This window comes from Polistes canadensis, unplaced genomic scaffold (genome assembly GCF_001313835.1).
Source record: "Polistes canadensis isolate GaletaPanama2010 unplaced genomic scaffold, ASM131383v1 scaffold_42, whole genome shotgun sequence".
Classification (NCBI taxonomy): domain Eukaryota; kingdom Metazoa; phylum Arthropoda; class Insecta; order Hymenoptera; family Vespidae; genus Polistes; species Polistes canadensis.
Genome location: NW_014569589.1, coordinates 290,272 through 311,974, shown reverse-complemented (window position 1 = coordinate 311,974; position 21,703 = coordinate 290,272). Strand labels below are relative to the sequence as shown.

Sequence of the window (21,703 nt, the reverse complement as noted above, 5' to 3'; positions counted from 1 at the left end):
TATATATTTATATATCTATGTATATATATTTCGTATATATATATATATATTTTCAATATAAATGATACGTAATGGCTAATTAATAGATAAATGTTGATGAGGGCATTTATGAGAAAAAAAAATATTTGTGTAATGAATATCAGTACATTATATTTTCCTCGCAAATAATTGCAAAGATAAAGGCACAAATAGAAATATGTATGTAGGTATTTACGTGTGTATGTATGTTTGTATGTTCATGTATTATTTGCAAAGCTCTTATAATCAAAATTTAGAAAAATAAATGAGCACCTAGTATAAGGCTTTTCAAAATGTGACTAGCGACCTCGTAAGGCTCGTAGAAATTTGAGCAAAAAATAAAAATTTCCTGGACCAAGAAAATTCATTTGAAACTATTTAGTTTGATGACACTTATAGTACGTCTGTGAGTTAATGGTAGTGAAAGAGAAGATAGTGTAAGGATCGCGAAAATATTTGCTTAGGTAAATGGGGGTTTCCGAGCGGAAAAGTTTGAGAAGCTCTGTTCCAGCATATCTTTGTTATATCGAATCATGAAATTTCGAGTATTAAAATATAATGAAAAGGAAAAAGCTAAAAAAATATTATCTTTTAACCATATAACACCATAGAATTAAGTCAATGTTAATTAACACCGTAACCAACTCCAAATTCGTTCATTTCTTATCGTTATTACTATTATTATTTATTACCATTATCATTAATATTATTATATTTCTATCATATTGCATGAAATGATTCCACTCGTAATACTGTTCATTGTAAAAGATTAATTACTAAATTAATGAATGCAAAACCGATTGATTAAATTGATTTCTTATTAATTATTGTTTCGAAATTGAATTCAAATATTTAATTAATATTAATGCGTATTTTTGTGTTTTTAAACATTTTTTTTTTGTACTTTTTTTGTGGCTTGTTCTTTGCTGTTTCTTTTTCTTTCGTTCTAGATGCATACGTTAAAAATATGTAATTGTCATTTCATAATCTTTTTTGCTAGCTTAAAATCTAAGATGACATTTATATTTACTATTATTTACAACGATTTGTGTGTGGTTATTTTTAATGATCACCCATGTACACTCTCGCGTTAGTTTTTTGTTTGTTTGTATCAATCGTTCGCTATAATCTAGTAGAGTCAATTGTTACGATACTATCGTCGAATGAACTGTTTTCCAAACCCATTTTCTTTCTGTATGATTTCTTCAAGACAGGAGTTCTGAAAAATATTAAGAAAAAAACGAATTTAAAGAAAGATTAGAAAAGAACAAAATATCAAATATGCACGTATTTTTGTTTCCTTTTTAATTAGAAAAAGAAGAAATTAATATTTTTGTTTAATACTCACGCTTTTATGCATGGAATCCACCAGAAATTTTGTCCCCTACCAAAATCATTTCCCTCTTCCAATGATTCTGGTAATTCCATGTTCAAGGTTTCCGGTAGCGTTAAAGTTAAAAATGCAACTACGAAGGATATAAGTCCGAGAGCAACCAAAGGTAATGCCGGATTGACGTCGGACTGAAATTTGAAAACCATACGATAAATTGCAATAAAAATTCCAATTTTGTCACCAATTTGCTATCTTTTTATTTGTGAAATTTTGGTAATTATTTAAAATGATTGTGGTTTGCAACAATATTAATTTTATCGGCATTGAAATATAGTGTATTGTATATACTAACCAGATAAATGATGTAAGGTCCAATAATATGAGCGAAATAACCAATAATATGGATCAATGAAACACCTTGTGCCCGTACCACCGTTGGTAACATTTCAGCGGCATATTGAAAACCAATATTCGCGGCTATGTTTACTCCTAAACGTGCTAAAATAGCCATGGCCACAGTGAAATATCCTAAAATCATATCATGGAGCAAGAATTAATAATGCGAACTAATATTAGTAATTCTTATACATAAAACATACATAATAATAATAATAATAAAGAACAATCAATGGTTCACGTGACTCTCAAACGGTACACGTGCATAGAAAATTTAATTTAATATTTCATAATTGATTTATGACTTTAATTTTTTTATATTTGCAACTATTATCGAATTTGGATATTTAAATAATGAGAAAATATAAATTGTGCACGATTGATTTACTTTCATGGGATTCCCAAAATATTAGTAATATCTTTGATCTCTTCGTGACTAAATTTACCAGTGACACATACAATAAAATTATAATAATAATAATAATAATAATTATAATAAATATGGATGATTTATACCTTCGGGAGTTGCAATGGCGATGAATGAGAAAACACCGCACAAAAACATGGATGCGAATCCCATCCATCGTCTTCCCCATCTATCCAGTAAAAGAGCTAAAAGAATAGCAGCTGGAAGTTCGGTCATTGATGCAAGAGAAAAGGATGTGAACACATCAGGATCCAACAATTTCATGTTCCATACATGCCCATCAAATACCAAAACAATGAGAAGCCTATAAAAATTACATCAGTTACAAAAAATGTCTAGATAAATATTTTATTCACTTTTCTTTTGTTTTCAATTTTTCATTTGGGATACTTACCAATATATTATAAGTACTATTGTAATACAAGCTAATCTAGGTAACTTGAAAAGATCCAACACAGTGTGTTGACGATGGGCAGAATCCATTTCAGCTGCATTCTTACAACTTTTTTCGAATGTTTCCAAAATTTGTGGTTGCAATATCTTTTTGTTGACCTTGGCGAATTTTTTCAGCATTTCGAAGGCTTTATCTGGTTTTCCCGTCATGATATACCATCTAAATAATAAAATACAAAATTTAAAAACTATGCAAAATAATATTTTTTTTATTATTAATAATTAAAATATTATTATTTATTATTTAAATTTATGATTAATTTATATAAAATTATGATTAAAAGATGAGATAAAGATAATTTCAGTATTATAATTATAATAATATTCATGTTTAATAAATATTATTATTATTATTATTATTATTATTATTACTAATGAAATTAATGTATAAAAAATTAATTTGTAAATACCGTGTACTTTCGGGGACGATCCAAGGTGCAATAAATGCAACGATCATTGGAAATGCGGTAACTATACTTAAAATTCTCCAATCTGCTATCCAATAAGCAATCCATGGTAACAATCCAGCTGCTGCAGCGAAATAGATTCCAAATGACATATTTGCGAACAAAGTTCTATATCTTGGTCCGACATATTCGATAACTAAAACGAAAATATTAAATATATAATAAAAATAATCGAACAATTATATATATATATATACACCGACGATTATTTTGAATCCTAATAAAATTTCTTTCTTTATAACTAAACATTGTTAGAAATAAACTTACCGATGATAAAAAGAATGTTGAAACAATTGTCAAAGGACGAACCGACGATTAATCTGGCCAGACAAAAGCTCCAAAAGCTATTACAAAATGCTGTAGCAACGGATGCGAAAAATCCTACGGCATTGCAGGAAACCAATGCTGGTATTCTACCATAATGATCGGCTATGTAACCAAAAATAAAACCACCGATGATACTTCCTACGAAAAATGCTGATTGCGCCGCTGAACTTAGAAAAGTTTTTTCGCAAACCCAGTTCAACTGTTTTCCATAAGAAAAAAAAGAAAACGAAATTAGAAGAAATTAAAAGACATTTAAAAATGGTATAAAAACAAATTAGAAATATTTTCGATGCGATTGTCGATGCAATAATAATTTTATTGTTTATTTAAATAACACAAAAAACCAAAAAAAAATTCTTACCTCGGCAGCAATGGAGGCGTACGGTATCATTGTGTAATTGTATTCCCATCCATTATTGCAAGGAATTTTAGGCCAATTTGGATCAGATTTTCTGATACCTTTATTGAAAATATCAGTGTAATTTACGTCGTACATGAAACATCTTGAAAAGGACGTCGAACTTTCTAATTTTAATTCCTCGTTCGTTGGTGGTGGTATCGCTAAAGCGATTCTAAACAAAACGAAATCAAAAAAACAAATTAACTCTTGATAGATCAGTTTTTTTTGTCGTCATTAAAAAATAATTTATATAACTCTTAAAATCAAATAAATATTAATCTGTAAATACAAATTAACAACGAATGAATAATTTTCAAAGATAATCAATCGATTTCCATAATTCAAGTTTGAGTTGATAATCGGTATGAAGAATCTTTTATTATTTATATATATAAAAGGAAGATTATATGAAATTAATATAAGTCTCAAAGGGAATTTTGGACGGTTGTTAAATCTTATGAACGATTTATTTTGAACCAGTTGTACGTTTCGTCCCTTACTTGGGACTTCATCAGCAACTCGATCTTTACAGTTCACGTGTCAATATACATATTATCTACAAATAAATCAATACAAGTATTTGGTTACATGTTATAAGATAAGGTGTTTAGGAATAAATTGTATTGTAATATGTTAAGTATTATTGAAATGTATGACTCTGAAAGAAAGATAATATGTATATTGACACGTGAACTGTAAAGATCGAGTTACTGATGAAGTCTCCCAAGTAAGGGACGAAACGTACAAGTGGTTCAAAATAAATCGTTCATAAGATTTAACAACCGTCCAAAATTCCCTTTGAGACTTATATTAATAATATTTATTTCTGGACAAGAATATTGATTAATTAAATTATATGAAATATTATATATGCGTCATATCGGGGAAGAAAATTAAATTACAAAAGAATATTCATTTATTGGTATGTTATTTCAAAGTTACACGGGACTCTCATATAGAGGATTAATAATAAATATTTAAAATTATTAATAAAAATATATCCAAACTCTTTTTTTTTACATGCAAGAATTGCACAAAATAAACAAAAAAAATCCGTCCGAGTAATTTAATTTAATTTAATTTTCTTCAATGTTAATTTAATCGATTAAAATACGTTTGTTAATAATTAGAAAATTTTTGAAATGAATTTATTCTGAATTTTTAAAACGCTTCCGGAACAATTATTATTTGTTTTGAAATATATTTTTACGTGTAAGTTAGTATTAACTTCAACGTTCGTTGCTGTTACACGCGCGATAGTGCGAAGGTTACTTCGGATGGTCCATAAAAGTAAATTTACCGTGTCACCTGATTAGTTGGTTTTTCTTTATTTCTTTTTTTTATCAACAACGATTATTTTGTAATTAACTGGGACTAGAACGAGATAGAACACAATTACAAGGTGAACTTTATAATCTATTTTTTATTGTTCTGGTTTTCCTAACATCAACACACCAAATATCTACACACACACACACACACACACATATATATATAAACCATTATGAAGAAATAATTTTGTATTTTTTCCCTCTCATTTTTTGTTAACAACTTAAAAACAAATTACGTTTGTTTGTTTTCTTTCCCTCCGATCGTTTTATTCATTCATGTATTACTTATATCCTGTTCGTTAATCGTATTTTAAAAGGAAAAGATGCAGATAAATAATAGGAAAAAAAAAATTAGATGAATATGTGTCGAACAAGATCTCGATTTACGGTCGATTAATTTTCTCAATAAATTCTATTGCAATTCTAATAAGCGCGTTAGTTTAAAAAACCTAACACGTTTCAGTTCTCTTCTTTTAATCTTACATGAGTAACGATTTCGTAGAAATCAGATGGGTCGATGATTTATGACGAACCACGTGATTTCTTTTTCTTTACTTTTTTTTATCCTTCTCTTTTTTTTTTTTTCTTTTTTTATCCTTCTTCTTTTTCTTCTTCATCAATTATTCACGCGTCGGTATTTTCGAAAAATCTCGTTTTCCCTACCAAGAAAAATTTAATCGATTCATTGTTCCTTACGAGTTTTCTTATTCATTCTCGTTTATAGTCATAACATAAGAAAAAGAAAAATTTAATTCATACGTATATATTTTCAATGCGTGAATTATAAATCAATTAAAAACAAAAATATAAGTATCTACGATGCACGAATTATACAATAATACAATAAATTAACACGGATATTAATTTTAATATATTAAAAAATAAATTATTTATTTATATATATATTAATTAAAAACACAAATTATCTTTGATTGAAATTTAATATAACGATTACTATTTGGAACGAGTTTATTTTTATAATTGTTACCAGAAGTATCGAACTAGTTTGATCACAAAGCTTAGACACAGGTAGCATTGATATAGAATTAGTCAATAGATCTAATCTTTCGAACGTTTCGTATGAATGGATCGTTTGTAGAATGGAATACAACAAAGAAGTTGATACTAACTCAGTGGTGGTCAACACGTCAATTGCGAAGCGATTTTTTGATCGTTCATAAACGACAAGAGATGATTTCTGATACAATGTAATATTAAAAAATGAAATTATAACTCTAAAAATGAATTTAATCTTACAAGCTTGTGAAAATTTATAGAAGATATTTGGATATATAATACGTCAATCGAAATAAAATATCCCAATATTTACTAAATATTTTTGATTTATATAATTATGTGAATCGGTTTTGTCATAATATAATTAACGAAGACTAAAAAATGTTCATTCTATTTACTGATTCCCTTACTGAAAATTTATTATCATTATTTTTGTCAATAGATTAGAGATTTGATAAACACCAAATTATGAATACTTGATCGGATATAAATTTTCTACTAATTATATTATAGGAAAATAAAATTTAATTTGTATTTATTCTGTGACTATTTTTCAATTAATAAAATATCATGTTGGTTTAAAATAATCCCTTCCCCATATTAGTCACATATTAATACACAAGACGTATGTTTGAATGTGTTAAATGGCAAGATTTTAGTAGATAGATCGGGATACATGTTTAGAACAAAGAGTCGATCGCATATGAAATAAAGTTGACCACCTTTGGTCTAACTGACGTAATCAACGATCAATTAGAAATGAAAATATTTTATTTAGCAAGATTTTTCCTTTTTTTTTTTTCCGTATCTATCGTTATTTCTACATTTTGCGTAATCGTTCGTTAGTGTTCATTTCTACGTTCATTGCCATTTCTATTCATTTGCATAGTTCCGCTGATCGTAAGGAATAAACGAGAATAAAAGAGAAATAGAGAAAGACAAAATCTTAGTTATCGTCAACTGCAATCTGAGAATCAGAATTTCTACTGAGTCATACTTTGTTATTTCACTTCTTGTAAACAAAAAGTATAAAAACATTTCTCGGTATATTAAAAATAACAAATTTGTATGATTAATTTAAATAAAAAGTATAATTAACTTGAAAATAAATTAATTATACATCAATTTTAATATTTTTAATAATATTTATATATGATTAATGATATATTAATAAAAGATAATGTGATTGAAATAAGATACATAGGGCCTTTAAAATGATAAATACGATTCTGAAAGAGAAAGAGAGAGAGAACGAAATTTGTAATATTTTTGTTTAAATATTTCGAAATGCGATAATTTTGAAAAAGAAATTTTTTTGTTCGAGTAACAATTAAAAATACAAAAAAAAGTAGGAAATCAAATTTAAAAAAAAAGGATAGATAAAATAATTTCAATGAGTTAGTAAGATTAGAGTTCTCTATTAGAAATTTAAACTCGTCTAGTCATTATGTGTATTACTTCACTCGACAAATAATAATTATCTAAGATCATAGTTATAGATAGAATATCATCGTGTGGGTGCCATTTTGCATATTGCATTTCGATCTCGTGGTTTTCCTTATTGTACATTTTGTTTACGACTGTTTAATCGTGTATGTTGACATTATTTATTTCTATCTAATCTTATCTCATGTAAATAAATTATCTGTTTACAGAGATTTTTTCATATTTTTAAAATGAGTTATAAAAATTAAAATTAATAAAAGAGTTTTGTGTGTGAAAATGAGTTATAGAAAAATATTTGAATTATTAATAATATATATATTTATATATACATTATTTTATTATTATTTTATAAATGTACATATAATATATTATCATAATTATGTATGACGAGGTGGCCGAGTGGTTAAGGCGTTGGACTGCTAATCCAATGTGCTCTGCACGCGTGGGTTCGAATCCCATCCTCGTCGAATATATTCCATTTTATTTATTTATAAGATGGGTATTAATAATATATATGAATATATATTATTTAATAAAAATATATATTTTTATAATCATAGAGAGTCTCTATATATATTTTGTATTAAAATATTAAAATGATCAATTAAATTAACAGCCTAATTATAGATAATTATTACTTGCTGTAATATTAATTATGTAAATAGTTCTAATAGCAAAGATCTATTAAAAATTTTCTACCTTTTTAACGTTTTACCATTTAGAATTTAATTTTTGTAGAAATTTTTTAAAACAATTCTATTCTAAGTATGATAATATATATTTCGATACTTATCCAATGATGAGAAAATAAAATTAAATTTTATAAATAGACACTTTTATGAATTTTCACAATAACAATTATTTAAAAATGATTACAAATGACGTTTGAAAAGGATTGAGTAATTTTTATCGTCACTGTGCATCTCGATAGAAAAATTTTAAATAAACCAAAGGTATTTATTCGAGAAGTTGTAACATCGACAATCTAATGTTCGACATTTAAAATGCAATGTTGTAATCTTAGAAATCGTTTTAAATGTGTGTATATTCATATCATATCATTTTCTTTCTAATATTTTCTAAATGCTTAGATCATTCTCGCTTTTATACAAATAATGTGGAAAATAAAATAAATTAATAAAGAACAATATAATTGATTATTATCATCATCAACAAGTGACTATTAATTTTCATTAGAAAATAAAAGGAAAAATTTATAGAGATTGGTATAAAAAAGTAGATAAATATCTGTCCTGTTTTTTTATAGAAAATTTCATATATAACAACATTTATTTTCACACACGTGAGTACGATGTTTTGCAATTAAACAATTAAAACGTTAAAAGAAATTGGGCTTATTATGGAATATACTTCAAATATCAGATTATGAAGTTATTCAAACGATTGAAAAATTTCCAGACTCGTATTTACTCACATACGTATATCTATGTGTTTGTTATAAATCTTGACTACTTATCATTTAATAAACCTAATGTCTGGAATTGATAAAAAATTATACTAATAAATCGTATCTCGAAGAAAAGAAAAATATGCAACGATTCTCTGTTTTAAAATCATTTTTTCTTCTCTTTTTATATATGTGTGTGTATTGTATTATTAATGATAATCGATTATCAAGGAAGCGTTACGCTGATAAACATCACGTAGATTCTAACTTGTAAATTGCACCGAACTATTACGAACCAAGTGTATTATGCAAATGAATTTAACTTTTGTGTCTGTTATTTAACGATCAGCGTTAAATTTGTATTTTTTTTTTTTATAATACAGAAAAAAGCGATCATAATTACGTAAGCTAGGCAATAATTAATAATTTTTAAGTAACAAAAGAGAATGATAGGAACAAATTTGTAAGTGAAACATAAATTTAACAATAAAACCTGTTTAATATTTTTTTTATAAATTTCATAATACGCAAACAAAAGCAGTGATAACTAAAATTACAAAAAAACCAAAGTTATAGAAAAATAAATAATCATAATAAAAATGTAAATTATTAATCTTTACGCGCGTTTATGGAAATATATTTATTTTTTCTTGCGTAGATATATATTATAAATAAATATGTATAGAAATTATTATTTAAAAATAAAAACTCTGAAGTTTTCCTTATAGGAATAAAAAAGGGAAGGAAAATTAAAAGGTTCTCAGATTATTAAAGATAATTTTTCGGAAATAAAATGGTAAAGTAAACGGAAAGAAAAATAACAATTAGCGTGTTGATTGTAATGATCTGTCACGTCAATCCGTATAAAGAGGAAAAACGTATGAGTATGCTGTGTAAGTTCCAGTTAACAGACTGTCTGAATGATTCAACACGATTGTGGATCAGTATGTGGTTTTCCTGTTTTCTCAATTTTATGACTTTTGAAAGAAACCTGTTTTTCGATTTTTCCCTACTCTATTTACTCGAATTAATTTATACACATATTCTTTTCTTCACGATTCTCAAAAAAAAATTATAAATAATTTATTAATACGCACATTTTTTTATCAATATTTTTCTCTATACTTGAAGGAACGATTGAGTGTGCGTGCGAGTGTGCAAGTGTCGAGTAAATGGAAAAAAAAATGAATAAATAAAATAACATAAAGTTGTTGCTAGAAATTAATAAACGAATCTTATTCTCGTGGTTCTAACGTTGAGAATAAATATTATTATTATTATTATTATTATTATTACTTTATTATTTAATTTCAAATAGTCGTTATAAGATATAATGTGTAAATAATATGACGAATTCTTCTAAAAAAAAAAGAAAAAGAAAGATATTAAAACATTTAGTAATCATTTTGTTTGAATAATTATGCAACATTACTTGTATACTCTAGATATAATGTAATAATAATTTGTTATTTATCAATTTTACTTCACTCGGTCGTATTTTGAACTTTAAAATGATTATGAGAATGATAAGATGAGTAAGAAGCAGGAAATATTTCTTAAATATAAAATATTTGAGAGATTTTAGGAAGGAACGAAGATTACAACTCGAGAAATGTAGTTTTCCTTGAAAAAGATGATTCTTGGTTCTCATGTCAGTAAAACGTTGAATGCACGAGATAAAGGCGTTGACTTTGTTTTTTGCCTTCAGGTGATTCCACCGAATCCGCACGCTTGTTATTTCTCTCTCTCTCTCTCTCTCTCTCTCTCCCTCTCTCTCGCTCTTTCTTTATTTCTCTGTTTTTGTTTGCTGTCTACACATAGGTATATGTGTATATGTGTGTGTATAAGTATAAATGCTACTCACCTTTGATGATCTGTAAGATTCAAATCCATGAGCTCTGGTATCGTGCACCAATGTTCAGCAGGCACCAATGTTATGAAGAATTGTGCAAAATATAGGAACGCATAGACGAAGGTAAATGGCAATAGAAGAAAAAAAAGGAACAATTGATAACGACCGGCTTCTCCAACATAATGCAAAATGTCGTCGAAGCTTTCAACCGCCTTATAATAAGTGCTTTGCCCTTCTGTCTTTCCTGAATCCGTTGCTACCGTCATTTTTCAGTCTGCGAACAATTAAACAAATATATATTTTTATTTATTTGATTATGTATTTATACAAAAAAAAGACACGTTTATATAATATTTTTTTATTTATTGTATAATGTAATTTGTTATTTTTATTTTTGTTTTTTAATTTCAATTCTAAATTTATTTTCAATTAAACAGAGAGGCGTCGTTGATTTTTTGGGTATTTTGGAGTAACATCTTTAGTTGGAGGGATTTATTAATCCTAATTAATTCAAGTTTAGGTTAATTGTGACGATTGATTTGCTATTTTTTATAATTAATTTTTCTCTGAAATTTTTTTATTTAAATCGTTTTCATGATTATTTTTTTAACCGCGAATTCGCCCCAAGCATAATTCCCATTCAATGTGAAAATGATAGAATTTTTGTGAATTATGATAAAGATTTTAGTTACAAAATACGAGACCCCGAAAAAAATTAAGAAAATTATTTACCGAAGACAAATTTGTGTTAATAATTTTGATTGAAAAGATTACGAAAGAGGATATTAAAAATTATTTTAGACAAATTTGATTATAAATAGAAAACGGTAATAAAAATAATTTCAATGATATTTGATTATGAAACGCGTTTGTAAGGAAACGCCATTGCGTTTGGGTTTATATTATTTGAGATGGCGATAAGGTAGTAATCATCTTATCGTTTAATTCTTTAATGACAATGATTGTTTCGCAATATTTCCGGTATTCTAATTAATTCGTTCATTTTATTTACGATTTTTAATATTCTTTCTACTATGGACAATTGAACGAGAAGATACAAAAAAAAACAATTTTTACTTATTTTACTTTCCTTTTATTATTAATACTTATATTAAATATAATTAAATCGAAATGTGAAAAATAAAAAAACATATATTTTAAAAGGATGATATTTTGTTTAAACAATGTTTGATAATAAGTATTAAAAAATAATTTATAACATTTTATATGCAAATAATAAATAGATTATATTACAAAATATTGCATTGGGTTGCACGTAGTATTAAAATATTGGTTCAGTCAATAAATCTGTTATTTCCAATCTAAAAATGATCGAATGCAATTTTTATTCTTTTAGATATCAAATATTGAAAATTTGTATCAAATGTTGGTTGACCAATATTGTTACTTGGCCGACGTAATAAATTCAGTAAAAAAAAGTAAATGTTAACAATGAAAGAAACCAAAAAAAAAAAGAAAAAGAATTCCGACGAAAATAGTCAAACGTTTAGATGATCAGAAGATAACAAAGATAAAATTAACAAGTAAAAATGAAAAGAAATGTCTACAATCCAAGATAAAATTGTTGAAAAAAAAGATAAATTTAATAAGTTAAAAGGAAAGGACAAAGTCTGATGAAAGTTAAACGTTTTGATGATCAAGAGATTAGAAAAATTAAGAAAAAAAGAAAAGAGATAAAAAAATGTTGACACGTGTCACGTATCAAGCTAGTTTCGTCGATTGCAGTTTATTAATCGTCAGGGTGGCATCGTTCTCGTTTCACATATGAAAATAGACGAAAGTTAATTGGACGAGAATTAAGACGAATTAAAGTGAGACACGTCTTTTAATTCGCGTATTTGCACGCACGCATTCACGCACGTACGGACACAATTAGTATTGTGTATATGTGTGTAAGGTAATTAATAGAAAACGTTAGATATCTAACACGCGAAATCTGATTTAACACCCGGTTATCTTGACGTTAAAGTGACGTCCAAGGTAATCATCTTTATTTTCTTTTTTTTTAACGATGAATGAAATCATTTGATCATCGTAACGTATTTAAACAAAAGTTTAAGAAAAATAAATAAATGAAAATTGAAAATAAATTATGAATGGTTACGTACGTGCGTAAAATATGTTAGAAAAAAGAAATAAAAAGAGAAAAAGAATAATGAAAAAATCGAGACTAACTAAGAATATTAATTAATCAAAATGTCAGAAATAATATTGTACTTGTTGATCGATTCGTCAATTTTACCGATCGAATAACACGAATCTAAATTTGTTTTAATAATAAGAATAATCAATATTTGATGATAACTTCTATTTTAACTTCATATCTACCTTTAATGGGGCCAATAGGCTGCGAATTAAGTAAATATCTATTTATCTACTTATATTCTTACAAGGAAAACATCTAATTATATAGTATAATGTTTAATTGTAATCTTGAATGATTAATTGAGAAGGCAATTAAAACGATACAACTCTTTTTAATCGATTGAACAATCTATTAATTCAATCGATATACCAATCTTATCTTTTGAATGAAACGCATCGAAGTCTGTCGAAATTGTGATAAAATAAAATGAAAAAAAAGGAAAAAAAAGACCCAAAAAAAAAAAATGTAAAATTATTCGCATCGTCGTTATAGTTTTTGTAATTAATTTATTTCGAATAGAATATTACTGTGACGTAAGAGCGATGACATAGAGAAACATTTATTATCTAGAAAATGACATTTATCTATTTATCTATATATTCCCATCTTACTCTTTTTCTCTCATTCACTAACGTTTCTCCATGGTCATGGCCGAGAGGGATATGAATCTTTCATAAAGTATTTATTTTTATAATCTATGTATTTATTACTGCAATGGTTAATTGGCACGCCTTGGTATAGATCGCGCGTGAAATAGATAAAAAATAAGATTAAAAAAAAACAGGAAACTATGAAGCTGCGTTACGCAACGATATTCATTGTTTTTAAATTGTTTGAGATTTTTCTTTAATAATTATTCGTCAAGTTTTCGTATATTTATATATTCAAAATTTCACAATAATATACTTTTTCTTTTAAAAATTAGTTTTATTATTAAAATTATTAAAAATAAAATCCGTACGCGAGTTTTATCGCCATTAAAATGCTTCATTAATTTCCGCGCGCGCGTTCGATTTCTGATTTATAAATTTTGTATTTAAAATGAAATTTGTTCTTATTATTTTTAATTATAGTCAAAAGTAATGAAAATAATTTTAATTGTTGGTTTTTTTTTTAAATCTAAAATCTAAGTATCGTATGATACTTTTATTTTCACGGTTCTTCATTTATTTTCGTATCTCACTTTAGATTTAATCTTCACTTTGATCTCTGTTTTCTTTTTGATAATTAAATGATAAAACTATAATATCATAATTTTCGTTTTTATGTTTAAATTAAAGCGTGATTTTTATTATTGATGATGAACTATCGTGTGAGAGTTACTTAATCTACATTTCGATAAGACAGATCGTTTATTTCCTATTACTCAACAACAAGTGTGCTTTAATAGAATAAAATATGGAACGTATTACTCATAACTAATTCTCACTTTCTTCTCTCATTCCATTCCCATTTGTAAACTATCTCAACGATTTGTATTGTTCTATCTCTTTCTTATTTAATCTTTGTCAGTAGTGGCAAGGACAACTAATTGAAGGATCCTTTTATCCAACTCTATTGTAAGACTTTTTGTTTTTATCAAATAAACAGATCGATCACCAAAGATAATTATCAGGTAGTACAATTAAAATGACTTAGTTGTAAAAGATTACAATTACAGTTTACACCAGTCTAACGAAATTTTAACAAGAATGCGGATAAATTATTAAACAGATTCCATTTAGTTTCGTTAACTTTGTTCAACGTTCGAGTGTTGCCGCAATTTTTATTCAGGACCGTATTTACATTCTTAGAAATCCTAAATTCAAATTAATTATATCGGTATCTTAACAAAACAATCAAACATATTTTAATTAATTTAATTCATTTAATATATTTTTTTCTGTTCTTTTTCTTTTTCTTTTTCTTTTGGTAAAGATATTTACAAGCGTTTTATATTTTGGGGTTATAAATAAAATGAGATTTTGCGAATAAAAAGGATCCCCAAATTGAGACCCCTTGCAGTTGATACGGTCCTGACAGTGTCTCAGCAAGTCCTGAGGAAGAATCCTTTATTTCCTCTTTAACAAGATCCAACTATTAATTGACTTTAAGTTTTATCTCTTCTTTTATGCTTGCGAATTTAGTTAACGTCTCACGTTTCTTTGACACGTCATCTCAAGATGAAGACAAATAAGTGAATTTGAATGAGACGATGATCGGATCGAAGTATCCACCTTTTACGTTTTTGTCGTTAAATACAACTAAAATTACCATACAAACGAAAAATTCTATCGATTTGTAAAATGAACGAAAAAAGAAAAATTTTATTAAATCCCCTCCCCAAAAAATGGTATTCTATATATTTTTTTTCTCGATAGAAAATATTATTATAATACTTCGATCGATTTGTATAAGACAAAAAGAAATCATAAATCTTGATAGAACAATTTTTTTCTCTTTTATTAATATTCCGTCAATAATGTATCTTTTTTCATTAATATTAATAAATCTCAACCATGATGAAAGTTTGCGAATGATTATCCATTAAAATGATTCGTCCTTGTACAAATACCATCGAATCTCTAAGCTAATAGAACTTCTCGACACTGATTTAATATTTATTAAATTAATTTAATCGATATTTTTTCATTTTTTGTTCTCAATCATCTCCTTCCTTCCTTTTTATCTCTTATTTTTTTTTTCTTTTTTTTTTATATTTTTTCTTCTCTCACTTTAGTTTTTATTCATTAAACTTTTTGTTCCCTTGTTTTAAACTCGAGAGTCAGAACGATATTACATAACAGATATAATTATTGGAGTCTGCAAACGTTTTTGATGGGACCCACGATAATCCGTAAAATCATTTATTCAAGCGTATCATTCTGCTCGAAATAATAACAATCAATAACAAAAAAATGATCTATTCACGTTCACTCGGTAGAATAATAAAAAAACGTGCTTTCCGGAAGTGCAATACGAGTGTATGTGTTTCTGTGTGTTGTGTTGGGGTGTGTGTGTGTGTGAGTAGAAACGTAAAACAACGTGTTATTTCAACAGTTAGTTATTCAACGAAAGAAAGGTTGATTTTATTTTCAAGGCAACGACTCTTCCTTGAAAAAAGTAACATTTGCTAAAATATTCAATTATTAATTATTCATATATTTATTTCAACATTTTTTAAACGTCAAATATTCATCTAATCGATTTAGAATTTAAATCTGAGCACTGATTTATGGAATCGAATGGTTTTGGGGATTTAAATAAATATTTTATTAATAATCAATCGAATTTATATAAATATTTTTTTTCTTTTTCTAGACTTTTAACTTTAATAAACACGGGCTACTTTGTGGTACTGTGTTTTCTTTTTTTGTGAAAAACACAATTAAAAAAGTTTAGAAAATATGATCCCACGGTGAATGAATCTCATATAAACTTGATACAATTCATTATAAATGTGATATTAATTAAACAGAACGTTGTATAATCAATATATAGTCACTTAAACAAGGAAATACGAATAGGAAGTGTTATGAAAAATAAATATTGGAAAGAACAAAAAAAAAAAGTGAGAAACAAGAAAAAATAAAGCAACTCATTATTAGGAAGAAAAAATATTTCCTTGTTCTTTTTTAAACATTAACTATTAACTAACTACTTGGAAGGGGGAAAAGAAATTATTTGAACAAAAACAATAAAAAAGAAAAAGAAAAGAAGTAAAAGAATAAAATAAGAAACGAGAGAAGTAAAGAATGAAATGACTCATGTTTAAAAAAACACACAGCCATAGATACATTTTTCGCGAACACATTAGCCTTTCCACTAACACAAACAATAGCGTTAACTGATTATATCTAATTCAACTATACACATTTTGAAATATTATTAATTCTCTTTCTTCTCTCTTTCCCCCTCCCCTCTCCTAATTTTTTTTTGTATTAACACATTTATATGTTAATGTACACAATGTAATAAACAAAGAATGTTAATATCTAGGTATAATAAGTTATTAGATATGATTTATAGAAATATCGACATTTGATTTTAATTCAATGTTTCTCAATTCTTCAACAAGTAAACGGATTTTGATTGTTAACTAGCACAATATTATTGTAAGAAAAATATAATTTCACAAGAACTATAATAAAATTGATAGATACCGAATAAAGACCAATTTTCAAATCGTTTATATTAAATGTGATATTTATATAATCAAATATTCTTTTACAATAAAATTAAATATCGATTTTTGAAAGTTAAATTAATTTAAAATATGTTCGTGTGTGTAACAAATTTGAAAAACTACGTATTTATTTATATATAAAGTAAATATCAATTATTTCAAATTTATAATAAAGGCAGGGTGGTGGGGGGGGATTTCATAGGGTACGAATATTCCTGTGTATCACTATAAATATACGTTGGAACACGTGTGCTAATTAAATACGGATTTATATATATATATAACTGATATTATCTTGCACTAATTGTAAAAGAGAATAAAATGTCGTTTCAAGGTAAAACTTTGTAATTTAACATGATCATGGAAAACGTATACATGTGCGTGTAATATACTTTGTTTCAATTTTGAAATACATTTCAATATTCAATTATATTTGAATGATATGTAAGAAACATGTAAACACACATTAATACGTAACGTATTAATATACAAAAAAAAATGTTATTTAAATATAGAAGAAAATAGTTTACGTTGACTTCAAGGTAACGATTTGTCGTATCATTCCTTTGCAAATAACCACATACATATATAAGTTTTGTAAGAAAAACGTCCAGTGTCTTTGCGTTATTTTGGATATCATGTTTAAATTATTTTGTTGATAAAATGTCAAACGTCATTTTCTAATTATACCATTCGAAAAACTTTTCACCTTTTATTTCCTTGTACTTCTCTTTCTCTCTCTTTCTTTTTGTTATTTATACGATATTAAATGTTAAATTCCAAGTTTACGAACAAAGCACGTTTCTTTTCATACTCAAATGAATTGAAAGCTTTTTCCAATTTCTGGATAAAAATCAATCGATATTTTTTCATTTATTATCGAAACATTCGAAGTATCTCGAATTTTAGTAATCAACTTTTTGTTTGATCGAAGAAAAGATTACAAAAAAAAGAAAAAAAAAAAAACAAAACAAAAAGAAAAAAATCAAAATCACTTTCGGTAAATAGTTAAAAAAAATTGTTTACAATATTTGTAACAGTATTGTAAGTAAACATAAAAAGAATTGAAGGGGGGGTGGAAGGGGGAAATAAATGCAAATCATTCAGGGAAAAGTATCGAAAAGTTAGACCACGAACCATTTCGCGTCTATGGAAAACTAACTTTCCATTATTCACATTTGTTTAGATAAGATCTATGAATGTTTTATAAACAATACTAAATCAAAAGGGAGTAAACGTCAGCGAACTATTGTAGTCCGATCGGAATGTGGGGAATAGCACGAGGGGACCTTGGGAAGATATACCTGGGATTAAGAACCGGTTCAAGGACGAACGAACAAACGAACGGATGGGTAGGTAGTATTTCGCGGTGTCGAAAAGTTCGACTAGATAGAAAATAATGTGTTTACCTCTTTGGATATATGTTTTATGGATGTAGTCTCGATATAAATTTATAAATATATCTGTGTTTTTCCTTATTTCGTCTTTCCTTCTTCTTTTTCCCGTCGATAGGATTATAGTCTTGCTTTGTTATGTCCTTTATCACTATATTTTTTGTTTTTATCTCGCGTATATTATTCGTAAGAAAGAAAGAAAAAAAAAAAGAGAGATACTTATCCGTAATAATATTAATAATAATAATAATAATAATAATAATAATAACAACAATAATATAATACTATTTCTAATATACGTCACACTTTATATTTACAATCTCGAAAAATTCGGCACGAATTTGATTTTTCCCGACAATGCGTGTTGTATACAGAGAGAACGAATATAAAAATAAATTATTTAAACGAAAAAAAAAGATACGTGTGTTTCCAATATATATATATATATAAAATAAATATTAGACACAAATTCTTGTGGTATATTATAACGGAAACAAAAACGTTATTTTTATTCTTTCGTCGATAGGATTGACGAATGTCCTGTGTGTGTCGTGAGTTTTCGGTAGACACTACATAGCCGTGTGTATATCGCGTCGTCGTAGCACGTTATGTGTACGGACTGTTCAGTTCGAGAGCCATTGGTGGGGCTTTATAGTCTTAGTGACGGTACAGGATTTCCCCACCCAGGACCATCAGATTACTTTACTTACACCCGCTCAAGACGTTCCTCCCTACGAAAGGCACCAACAACCAACCAACCAACGAACCAACCAACCAACCGAGTTCTTCTCAACACTAAAGTTAATGGTCTCTCTTATCTATACACTTGTATTTTATTAGTTTTGTAAAAGTAGTAGTATAGTATGTAGTAAAAGTATTAGTACTACCACTGACTACTGTTTATCGTTACAAACAAGTCGTCGTCGTCGTCGTCGTCGTCATTTTACGTTTGTGTCGTCAACGTTGCGCTGTGACTTTTGATGACGTCAACGGTGAACGAGAATTACGGGAAATTTCATGAGACTTTTCTCTCCGTCTCTCACCTGTAATTTTTCTATCTTTTTCTATTTATATCTATGGATATCCTATTTAATTTAACTCTTTGTTATCTATTTCTAGATTTTTTTTTTTTTTTCTTGAATATAAACATCAGAAAATCTTTTTATTCTTTCTTTCTTTCTTGTAACGTAATTTTGTCGTTTGCATTTTATTCTTACCTATTTTTGTTCTTTTTTTTTTTTCTTTTTTCTTTTTTTATTGGTTTTATCAATTCTTGTTTTTTTTCTTTTTTCTTTTTTTTTTTTATTTCAAACTCGTTTCCTCTTTTTTTTTTCTTTTTATATGTGCTTGGATTTCATCGAGGCTTTACTTCTTCGTACGTCATCGTCTTTCCGATTAAAAAGACGACCTTCTCTTCCTCTTCCTTTCATTTTGTTCTTCTTCTTCCTTCTCTTCTTCTTCTTCTTCTTCTTCTTCTTCTACTACTACTACTACTACTTCCCCCCCTCCTTCTTCATCTTCTTCTCCTTTTTTTTCTTGTTCTGGTGAAAAAAGATGGGGGAATGCTCGCGGTCGGTTTAGATTTCGCTCGAAAATGATGGATTTTGTAGTAAACACTTATTACGGAACGCGTAAAGATGCGAAAGTTATTCTCAACGAGGTCGTGTATATTATTATTATTATTATTATTATTATTATTATTTTAATGTTGCGAGGCAATAAATTATTTAGATTTAGTCATATTTCAATCCATGTTTTTATGAAAGAGAATTTTTTATTTCTAAATTATGCATGTGCAATTTTTTATTTTATTACGATTGATATTTCATTTATTTAAATGTNTTACGATTGATATTTCATTTATTTAAATGTTCTTATGTAATATATATTTGTTTGTGTATAAATATTTGATTAAATGTTTTCAATATTTAAAATGTAAACGTAATTTATATATATATATAAATTGTAAATATATTTTTATTATTATATGCACATAAATTAGAATATAGATAATATCACATTTCTCCGATAATATTTCAAATATTAATACTTTCTACAAATAACAATGAATTTATTTAAATAGAATAAATATATAAGAAACTATCGTAATAAATTTCCATTAGAAATCACTGGATGATAATGTTAATAGATTCCATTGACGTAAAAACTAAATCCGAATAAAAATTTGATCGAAAGAACTACTGGTTACATTTACGTCGAAGAAAAACATAGTCAGTCAGCTTTCTATGTAGTTCGAACTAAGACTTTCCTGGTAGCTTTGAGAGTTGGGAATGCTTTACTTTCCAAGCATCCTCAGGCAGTAATCAGAAAAGACTTTCTGGGAATAATTTAATATAGTGATTCCCAATCGTTGAATATTTATTTATTCCTAGACACCTAACATAAATCCTTTTTTATAAAATACATATATCATTATTAATTTTAATTGCCACTCTTTGATTTTTCGTATTCAAAATTATGTGTATATAAATAAATGAATAAATAAATAAATAAATAAATAAATAAATTAGTTTATAAATGCAAGATTAAGAAATAAATATATATATATATATATATAATATGTTGATATTTACGCGAAAATATGAGTGGATTAAAAATCGTACGATTAACAAGCGACATTGAATAACTTGATAACCATTCGGAACAACAGCTTATACAATTTGTCATACTATTCTACCAAGACTAATTATAATATACGTATATGAAGTAAGTAGTTAAAAAACAAAAAAAACCTTTCGAGTTTCCAGTTTCTATTTTAGCCATTTACCGATAAAGGAAACCAATGAGAATAAACGCCATTGCAGTCGATCGTTCCAAGAATTAGAACAATAGCCTCGAGCATTTCAAATCGATGAATATAACTAATAATCCTCGCGTGTAATAAATGATATAGTTTGTAAACCCTTTATTGATAATTATCGTCAAAGTGATTTCAAACTCATTAACGTTATTCACATTACCGAGCATCGATTAAATCTTTTATTAAATATATATATATATATTTTTTTTTACATTATTCTTAACATTCTTATTTCTAAATATAAAAATTGTACGAAGGACGTAAAAATCAAATAAATTGTT

At 26.8% G+C, this 21,703-nt stretch overlaps 1 protein-coding gene and 1 non-coding gene across 4 annotated transcripts in view; one reads left to right on the top strand and one right to left on the bottom strand.

Moving 5' to 3' along the window:
• Positions 1–890: 890 nt before the first annotated feature.
• Positions 891–21,703, bottom strand: part of LOC106784951 (organic cation transporter protein-like) — a 25,744-nt gene continuing 4,931 nt past the window's right edge. The window contains exons 1-10 of one of the 3 annotated variants that reach the window (XM_014745011.1): positions 19,312–19,330; positions 10,888–11,149; positions 3,783–3,993; positions 3,362–3,620; positions 3,038–3,230; positions 2,569–2,787; positions 2,264–2,478; positions 1,704–1,879; positions 1,367–1,539; positions 891–1,237 (exon numbers count right to left, since the gene is read on the bottom strand). In XM_014745011.1, the coding sequence (XP_014600497.1) occupies positions 1,141–1,237; positions 1,367–1,539; positions 1,704–1,879; positions 2,264–2,478; positions 2,569–2,787; positions 3,038–3,230; positions 3,362–3,620; positions 3,783–3,993; positions 10,888–11,141 (1,797 nt within the window). In that variant the 5' untranslated portion in view covers positions 11,142–11,149; positions 19,312–19,330 and the 3' untranslated portion in view covers positions 891–1,140. Of the gene's footprint in view, positions 1,238–1,366; positions 1,540–1,703; positions 1,880–2,263; positions 2,479–2,568; positions 2,788–3,037; positions 3,231–3,361; positions 3,621–3,782; positions 3,994–10,887; positions 11,150–18,616; positions 18,828–19,311; positions 19,331–21,703 lie in introns of those variants that run through there. The other 2 variants (XM_014745009.1, XM_014745010.1) reach the window with 2 other exon arrangements.
• On the top strand, positions 8,001–8,082 carry Trnas-gcu. The gene has a single exon. It is a non-coding gene; the product is annotated as a tRNA-Ser (tRNA).